Source organism: Panicum virgatum, chromosome 1N (assembly GCF_016808335.1).
Source record: "Panicum virgatum strain AP13 chromosome 1N, P.virgatum_v5, whole genome shotgun sequence".
Lineage (NCBI taxonomy): Eukaryota > Viridiplantae > Streptophyta > Magnoliopsida > Poales > Poaceae > Panicum > Panicum virgatum.
Window position 1 is genome coordinate 37,391,424 of NC_053145.1, and position 8,988 is coordinate 37,400,411.

The window sequence follows — 8,988 nt, forward strand, 5'->3', positions numbered from 1 at the left end:
GGTCGGTTTGACTGGTAACCGGCCAAATTCAAATTTTTTTCTTTTTTGGTTTAAATTCAAATGCCCACAAAGTATAATAAATAAATATTTGTATAACATATTTTAGCCTAAATGAACCCTCCAACCCTCTTTTGTACTACTTTTACATTGTATTTGTATACTTTTATATGCACGTTTTTTTGTTTAACTTTAAATCCCCGCAAATTATACTAAATGAATGAATTTTTAAGAAAATTTGACACCATTAGATTCGTCGCACCTTGAAGTATTTTAGGAATTTTTTGAAATTTTTTTATTTTTTTGAATTTAAATTTGAATTTTGAATTTAGGCCGGTTTGGTACCGGACCAAACCTGAACCGGGCAGGAATGGTTTGACCGGTAACCGGTCAAACCGGACCGGTTCCCACCGGTTAGGTAAACCCTGCTCCAGAGTGGTGTCCCTCAGGCTCTTTCTACTTCTCTGGGTCCAATGGATTGGTTTGATGCCATGGTTGATGGAAGGGGGTATTTGTACCCTGAGGAGGCTGTGGTACAAAAAAAAAATTCTGGACCTGAAGGAATACCCCCCCGGCTGATCAGCATAACCTGATCAACGCAGAACAATCTCGGCTACAGTGGCAAGTAACTTTCGGTCCCGTGACAAAAAAAAAAAAGAGATTCCGTGACCGGTTCGGGTTCGCCACTCAAAATGCAATGAGCGACAACGACACGGCAAAGCGCTGCAATGTAACGTCTGCCTGGACCTCAACATCTGGCGTTCCCCAGCCGAAGTCCAGACAGCCCACGCTGCGGTTCTCTCCCATTGGCTCATGACAGCCGGAAGCCTGTAGCAGGAGATGTTAAAGGTTCGCCGGCCGACCTGAAAGGGGCTCCCAACATACTCCACTATACAAGTCAGCAGATTAGGTATCTGATTCGACAACGCGTGAACCATACGTCTCAGCAACCCCATCTGTCACGGGGGAATGCCGACTCGTGTGAACATCATCTGTGACAAATTCGTGCGACTGCACCAGGATCAGACCTGATGTGAAATGCAAATTTCAGATGATGAGAAGAATATGAACGCTTTAAGAGGAAAACCACCACTTACCCTACAAGACCGAAACTGTAACCTCATATATACCAAACCAAAGACCAAGAGTAGCTATATATGCAGCCGAATTTATATATACAGCGAAGAAACCAGCAGCCCCTTATTATTCCCATAACTACACAACCATGGCAGGCGGTGCGGGCAGGGCACTAGCAAGAGTAGTGGGTGTGGTGCACGGCCCTCTTCATCTTGTCAAGGATCCCTGCAGCCTTCCGTCGCGCCCTCGAGGTGCCATTCTGCGCGAGCCAGGCCAGGGACCCGTTCAGGTTCTCATCCTCCGCGACCTCCCGCAGCTTGGTGCGGTCGTACATGCAGACCGCGAACAGCACTGCCACGGCATTCTCCTTGTTGCGCTTGCACTGATCCTCCTTTATGACACCGAGCATGGAGGCCACACCGCCGGTCTCACCAATCTCCTCCACTGTCTCATGGTCGCCCGACAGCAGGGCAAGGATGGCCAGGGACTCGTCCACGAGCAAGTCATCAGCAATGGCCTTCAGGGTCACGTCTATGACCCCGCTCTTGGTGGCCCTTGATTTGTTCTCATGCAGCATGCAGAGGTTGAAAATAGCTGACGCTGCATCTTTCTTCGCTATCATGCTGCCGTGTTCGAGGAGATCCACCAGAGGTCTCATCGCGCCTAGTTCACCAATCTTCACCTTGTTGCTGTTAAGAGCAGACAAACTGAAGATGGCAGCTGCAGCATTGCTGCGGGCCTCCATGGTTCCTGACTGTAGGGCCCTTATGAGGAAGGGGGGTGCTAATGGGTCATCTCCAATGATCTTCTTGTTGCTCTCATGAATTGAAAGATTAAGAATAGTTGTCACCATATCTTCCAGAACATCTGCATTGTTCTCTAGCTCTGGGTTTGATACAGTGGAAATCATCTGTGAGATTGAATCTGGATTCTCTCCAATGGCTGCTCTCAGTGAACTGTTGCTCTTGGTCAGCAGCCTGAGATCTTTAATAGCTTCCCTCTGCTCAGATAGACTTGACGATGATGCGATCCTCTCAAATATTTTACTAAATGTCTTCCGCTCATTATTTGTGATCAGATCTTCATCTTGGTTCTCAACTGGTGGCAGAGTGATCCCATTATCCGTGCACCACTGTGAGATCATGCTTCTGACAAGGTGGTTCGGGATGAGAATTGTATTTGAAAGGACTTGCTGGGTCTGTGGACAAGTTCGGTTTCCAGCACTTAACCATTCTTGAATGAAGCGACGATCATATGTCTGCACACGGTGTAGAAGAGTTATCTCAAGCTTGCATCATGAAAATATGAAATGCCAGAAGAAAGATATGAATGTACCAGTACAAAATGTCAAAATCAGGACCACATAGAGTAGGAGTTAACATAAAAAGAATTTTGTTAAATCACATCACTCATTAATGCACACTACCTAATATGAGACCTCAGCCAGGAAAATGAAGCTGGTATGCCAAGAATTTTATTTTGACCTCTCTCTCCTGAAGATCAGTAGCAACAACAACAACAACAACAACATAGCCTTTTTTCCCAAGCAAGTTGGGGTAGGCAAGATCAGTAGCATAACCAATTATAAGAAATACTTAATATGCACACCTTTTCCTTCTCCTGAGCAAAGGAATAAATTCTGAATAACACACACCGACAAAGGTAGGACCAAGTCACAATATAGCAGAGCTAGTAAGGGAATGGGATACAGCATATCATGAAAGGGACATGCAATAGCAGTATTATTATCCAAAAGCAAAAATCAATGTTTAAAAGTAACTTAGGTAAAGCAGCAGCCCTGTTACACTCTTAATCCATTATGGAAACATCATATAATTGGAAACTTTATTTGAATCAACATAAATTATCTGTTTTGTAAAAGCATAGTTTCTTTCCAAATTCAACATAATACATACAGCAAGCCGTTGATTAACTACATTACATAGCTTTGATGGTTTAAACTTACAACGATGATGTAACTTTCACTTGAGCATTTGAAGCAAACAAAACAAGAACCAAGAACAATCCCGGAAGAAATCAAGCAATCAAAACAAGAACAAGGAACAACACGGAAAGAATTCAACCAAGGTACAAAGTTTGTGCTGGACATGAAAGTGTCAGCAACAAGGACCAGTACCACAGCATCAATAGCTGAGCAAAAATAGCTGAAAGGTTTCATTCAATCGTCACGGTACTCCCATCACACCGACAGAACGATGCAAACAAAATCCCTCACCATAAAAGCTGAATCTTTTTATGATATGCCCATGCGAAGAAGAGCAAAGGAACGGCAAGTGAACATGGCAATAACTCGAGTCACATGCAGTGTCCTAGCATGGGGGACGTCAGAGGGTCAGAATGATAGCACACTTAATTTTTCCTATAGGAATAATAAATCCTTCTGACTCCAAATCCAAGCCATGAAAACCGGGTCTCGTCCTGCAGTACGCAATGTCATCTGTGGAAATGGAGCTGAAGTGCACGCGGTTGCGTAGCAAAGAGGATGAAACGCCATGTGGGTTCATTTCCACGCACTTGCCATGGAGAAAGTACAGCAGGATGGTACAAAGACAATACAAGTAACAGGAACGGAACACTTTTTCAATCCATAATCGTAACTATCCAAGATCTAAACAAGAGGTTAAGAAATTAAGGACAGCACAGAAAAAATATAATAATCCACAGCCCAGTAAAACTTGTCTATTTTAGCCCATGCCTGAAGAATGTCGAGCAGTTAATAGAACGACAAAAGTAACATGTGCGCCGCAAGGGAAAGTTCTAATCCTCGCCTTCTCAGAATAATCAAACGACAAAAAAGAAAATCTGACTGTAACAAATGCAACGGTCCAAAAAAGATGCTGGTATACAGAAATTTTTGAAAGCACGGCTCAGCAACCGCAATCACATCACGGTAGAGCGGCGAACCACGAGCAAAAAGTAGCAGAGGGGAAAAATATTAAAGTCTAGAAAGAAATAAAGGGATAGCAACAAAACTGTCGGAACCAGGAAAGCGACAGGTGGCTGTATCATCAGAAGCTTCTGGCACACCATGAATTCAATTTTAGCTGTGTTTGGAGGTTCAGACGTCGCGGCAGCACCGAGTAGGATCAGGACAGCGGTGGAGCAATCAACAGCAGTTACGCGGGGAAGATAAATCGACAAACAACCATTGGCGCTAAAAGGCAATTTCAAAACCATCTACTCGATCACTTGGGGGCAAAAACCCAGTAAAATCGCACTTCCATAGTATTGTATTAATCAAGGCTGAACACTCTTGCTTGCTTCCCCGTCGCAGTTACCACGGGTTGGGGAACGACGATTAAAACCTAGTAATAGCACCCCCGAATCGGAGATAATAATAACGAACACGATTTTGACAAGTAACGGCCGTGGAAACTAGTCCAATCCAAACCCGAGCCGCGGGAAGGCGAGGCAGCAAGCAAGTACCTGGCCGGAGGCGAGGACGACGGGATCCCTCATGATCTCCGAGGATATGGGGCACAGGAACTGCTCCGGGACCGCGGCGGCCTCCGCGCCGCCCTTGCCCACACCGCCGGCGGCGGCAACAGCGCGGTCCTTGCGGGGGGCGAGCTCGGCGTCCCTGAGCTTGGCGAGCGCCTCGGCCGCCTCGTCGAAGGCCTCCGCGTCGGCGCTCCCGGCCGCCACCGTGGCCACCAGCCGCCTCAGCCGGCGCCGCAGGGCCGCCGCCTCCTCCGGCGAGGCCACCGGGGTCGGCTTCGCCATCGCTTCCCTCGCGGGCCGGCTTGCCAAAAAGAGAAAACAGCACCGCTAGGCCGCGCGGTCCGGCTCGGGCTTGTCGGGCCGGGCGCCGGCGGGCATGGGAGCGTCGGCCGCCTCGCGGGGGGAGGGGAAGAGGCGGTGGTGGTGGAGGAGAGGGGAGGGTTAAGGCGAAGGGAAGGGAAAGGCAAGAGGGGGAGGAGGCGGATGGGTGGTGGTGGGTTGCAGAGGAAGGAAGCTTTTAGAGTTTTAGTTCTTGAGAGGCGGGTTTATGCGGGGGTGGGGCCCGCGCAGGCACGTTTAGCCCCGTGATTAATTTCGTATCGAACGGCGGCGGAGGGCCCCTGGGTTTGGGCCGACGTGTGCTGCACCGTTGGACCGATTTATTAGATATACTAACAATATACGGAGTATACTAGAATTTATTGTATAATGGGCTCTTGTATTGTTTTGATTGTAGATAGACTTGGCATTTTATATATTATTAGTTTTCTAAGAGGAGTAGAGTTTGAAAATTGAATAATTGATGGGTTGAGCCTCTCAGTGAGCACATTCTTAGCACTCAGGGTTGGCACTTGGAAGAATGATGTCGATTCGTTTTGTTTTAAGGAAAGGTGATGGAGGCTGATCGTGAGCACATCATAGTCAAACACGAGTGAGTGGGGAATATTTCTCTAGACTCTACTGTCTTAGAGTCATTTTCAAGAATCCACGGGGGGCAATGGACCATGTATTTTTTATGTATTTATTTTGTATTAGTTCAAATTTTATTCCTTTTTGTTTTTGTTCGGAAATTTGTTCCATTCCTACATTGGGATTCTTTTCCTCCCCTTTTTCTAGTTGGATGATCTTTGCTTAAATCTTCATGACTATATTTCTGATACTATGAATTTTGGAATTGACATTATAATAGTTATTTAGTTTTTTCGATATAGTGAAACCATCATATCAGTTCCAAAAGAGAGAAAAATAAAAGGAAAATATACCGTTCACTTTTCTATTCCGCACCTAGTATAAAGAGTTACTAAAACACTACAATACCGTGGGCTATGTACCCGTTTTAGGGAAGTTTTCAGTTTTGCTAAGCTTTTCTGTTGCACTAAATGATAGGTTTTTCCGTTTCGCTAAGGGATACTCCATTCTACAAAATAAGTTACTTTAGAAATTTTAGGATAGATTTAGAAAGTGGTAAAATAACCTTTCTTGCTTATATTTATTAGCCATATTTGGTACTAATTGACTCTTACATGCTTATGTATATAGTAAATGGGTAAGATGACATGTTTTAGAGACAAAATTTGAATTCTAGAATGTTGTTTTTGGATGGAGGGAGTACATTCTGAACGCGGGAGAGACCCGCGCATACAAAAAAAAAGAAAAAAGAAAAAAGAGGAGAGAAAAGCTAGAGAAATAATCTCCTTTTTTATGTGCTTGCTGCCAAATGATATTTTTCAATTCGGTGATCACAAAGACATGTACATGACTTCTGTTCATTCACTTTGAGATTACATATACATGTATATAAGGAGAAATTTCGATATTTGACATCAAATACATAGGCCTCACTTCTTTTGACATTAAATTCGTAAGTCTTTTAAAATATGACACTGGACATGCGGATTCTTTCGAAACGAGGGATTTTGGCTCTTTTTCTCAATTTCGCAAACTTTGTTAATATTTTCTCTTTTCTAGACACATGAAATGCCCAGTTTACCCCTAATCGGATTGGATGGAATCGTTTCCTGCAGTCTTGTTCTTCTCACCCGTGCTCATGTCTCCCTCTTGATCTGTACCCATCGCCGGAGAGCCTGCCCGCTGCAGGCCCCCGCCGTCGGAGCACTCGCTCCAGGCCGGCCACCGCCGGAGAGCTCGCGGCAGGAACGCCGCGGCCTGCCCGCCCGAGCTCGTCGCGGGAGCGCCGCCGTCCGCCCGCCAGCTGCCGGAGCGCTACCCGCACGAGGGCGCGGCGCCGGGGAAAAGGGAGGGTGCTGCCACGGGGATGCTCGAGGTCTTCCTGGGCTTTCTGCTACTGAACGTGGGGAATGGGATGGGACGGGACTGCTAGGGGCCGAGGGAGGATCGGAGGCGGCGTGGGATGCTCGCGGTGCGCCACTGCAGGGAGCGCTGGCCGAGCTACTAGCTACTAGCCCAAATCGAGCTCGTTGACTACGAATCGAGCTTGCTGCCATCCAATTTGAGCTCACCAATATCTAAATCGAGGTCAATTTTATCCAAATCGAGCTGGTTATGGCACGATTTATTCTCGTTGCTGATTGGTTGAGTGCCTCCATGGATGATGGTCATTGGCTACCGGAGAGCTCGCGGCCGCGGCCTGTCTGCCCGAGCCCGCCGCGGGAGAGCCGCCGCCCGCCCGCCGGCACCGGCGCTCCAGCCGCAGGCGGCACTCCTGCAAAGGGCAGTCCGGGGGCGAGCGGCCTGCTTGGGGCGGCGACGAGCAGCCTACAGAGCTACAGGGTGGCGGGATGAACTGGATGAAATGGAGAGACAGAGAGAGATGAGAGCACGGGAGAGAAGGATTCGATCCAGATCAGGGGTAAAATAGGTATGTCATGTGCTTAGGAAAGGGAAAACATTAACAAAATTCGCGAAATCAAGAAAAAGAACTGAAATCTCTTGTTTTGAAAGAATTCGCATGTCTAGTGTCATATTTTGAAAGACTTACGAATTTAATGTTAAGAGAGGTAAAGGCTGCGTATTCGATGTCAAATATCGAAATTTCTCGTATATAAGTAAAAGACTTGTTCGTTCACTCTGAGATTGCAGAGACATGCGTACGGAGTCATTGAAGTCACCACGCGGTTATTTCACGATTGACAAAATATTCTTCCACACATGTGTCGTAAACGAAAAGGAAGAGTGAAGAGCTGCATTTAGTATTTTTTTATGCAAAAATACGTCTAAAAGAGGAACCACACTGTGGTTATAACGTGACGGTGGCTATCTAGATGACTTTCTATTTCACCGGTGAGTCACTGAGTCAGTAGCCGATGCTGTGCGCCCCGATGACGGTAACACAGTATCACACCAACTGTGTGGCCTTATTTGCATCCTAAAAATCCGCCCGCACGATTTGTGTGTTCTGCGTCTTTGGTAAGATGATACTTCTACGTAGGTCGTTCCTCTTAGTGAATGTACAACAATTTAGACAGTTTTACAACGAATTGTCTATTTTATTATAAATATGATATTTAATATCTCATCTGGTTAATGTTATTTACCTGAGAGCACGGACGAGAGAGTTCGCTGTCTAATTGTTGCCCTTAGCCGCCCACCGGCAATAAGGGAAACCGCGCGCGGTTCGGCACTGGAGCAGCGGGAGGCGCCGGACCGGATCGCAATGGAAGCAGGGGGCGGCTGCCGGGCTGGCAGACGCCCATGTCGCGGCATGCGGTGGCCTGCTACGTGTCGCTAGGCAGCGGCAAGCCCGTCGAGGGCGGGCCCCCCTACGTCGAATCGAGCCAGACTGGAGGATGGGGCCCACTTTACTCAGGGGCGAGCGCGTGTCCGGACAGCTGGCGCCGGGCGAGCCCTTGCGCGGCCCCACCTGATCCTGCTTGGAAAGCCGTGCTCTCGGCGGTTGGTGGCGTTCTGGTCAAGAGCGACGGGGAAACTCCGTGTTTTCCTCTTTGACCTTGTGCAAGAACTTTTACCATGCACAATGAAGGCGTGCACCGTCCATTCCAAGAACCTCCCTACTGGTTTCTCTCTCTCGCCTTTCTCCTCTCCATGTAGAGCACTGAATCAACACGGAATGCTCCGCTAGTAGCACACGGTACTGTGGGGGTGTTTAATTGGTGAAAAAGTTTATGGTTGGTTACTGTAGCATATTATATTATTAATTGATAATTAATAATTAATTATAAATTAATTAGCATCATTAGATTCATCTCGTAGGAATCAGTTAGTCTATGTAATTAGTTATTTTTTTCAATTACATTTAATACTCTAATACTCTATGTATGTATTTAAAATTTTGATGTGACAGATACTGTAGAATTTTTTTTAACCAAACGCCGCATGTATTTGGTAGCAGCCGGGCACTGGATGAGACGGGGCCACCATGGACGGGGCCGATGGGGAAAGCCGGAAACGGATGAGGGTTGGAACTTGGAATCGGGAGGCGCGTGGCGACGCACGGCCGCTCGCGAGGCACAG

The 8,988-nt window shown here is 47.0% G+C and overlaps 1 protein-coding gene across 1 annotated transcript; it reads right to left on the reverse strand.

Moving 5' to 3' along the window:
- Positions 1-1,049: 1,049 nt before the first annotated feature.
- Positions 1,050-5,045, reverse strand: LOC120655747 (U-box domain-containing protein 9-like). The gene is made up of 2 exons (XM_039933713.1): positions 4,522-5,045; positions 1,050-2,332 (listed from the first exon to the last, which is right to left on the reverse strand). The coding sequence occupies exons 1-2, from the start codon at positions 4,816-4,818 to the stop codon at positions 1,247-1,249; spliced, it is 1,383 nt and encodes a 460-aa protein (XP_039789647.1). The 5' UTR covers positions 4,819-5,045; the 3' UTR covers positions 1,050-1,246.
- Between the last annotated feature and the right edge of the window lie 3,943 nt (positions 5,046-8,988).

What these genes read in the sequence shown, in the direction of transcription:
- LOC120655747 (XM_039933713.1), bottom strand. Translation starts at nt 4,818, where the DNA reads ATGGCGAAGCCGACCCCGGTGGCCTCGCCGGAGGAGGCGGCGGCCCTG. An exon ending in TCGTCCTCGCCTCCGGCCAG is followed by an intron (nt 2,333 to 4,521) that starts GTACTTGCTTGC and finishes CACCGTGTGCAG; the next exon opens with ACATATGATCGTCGCTTCAT.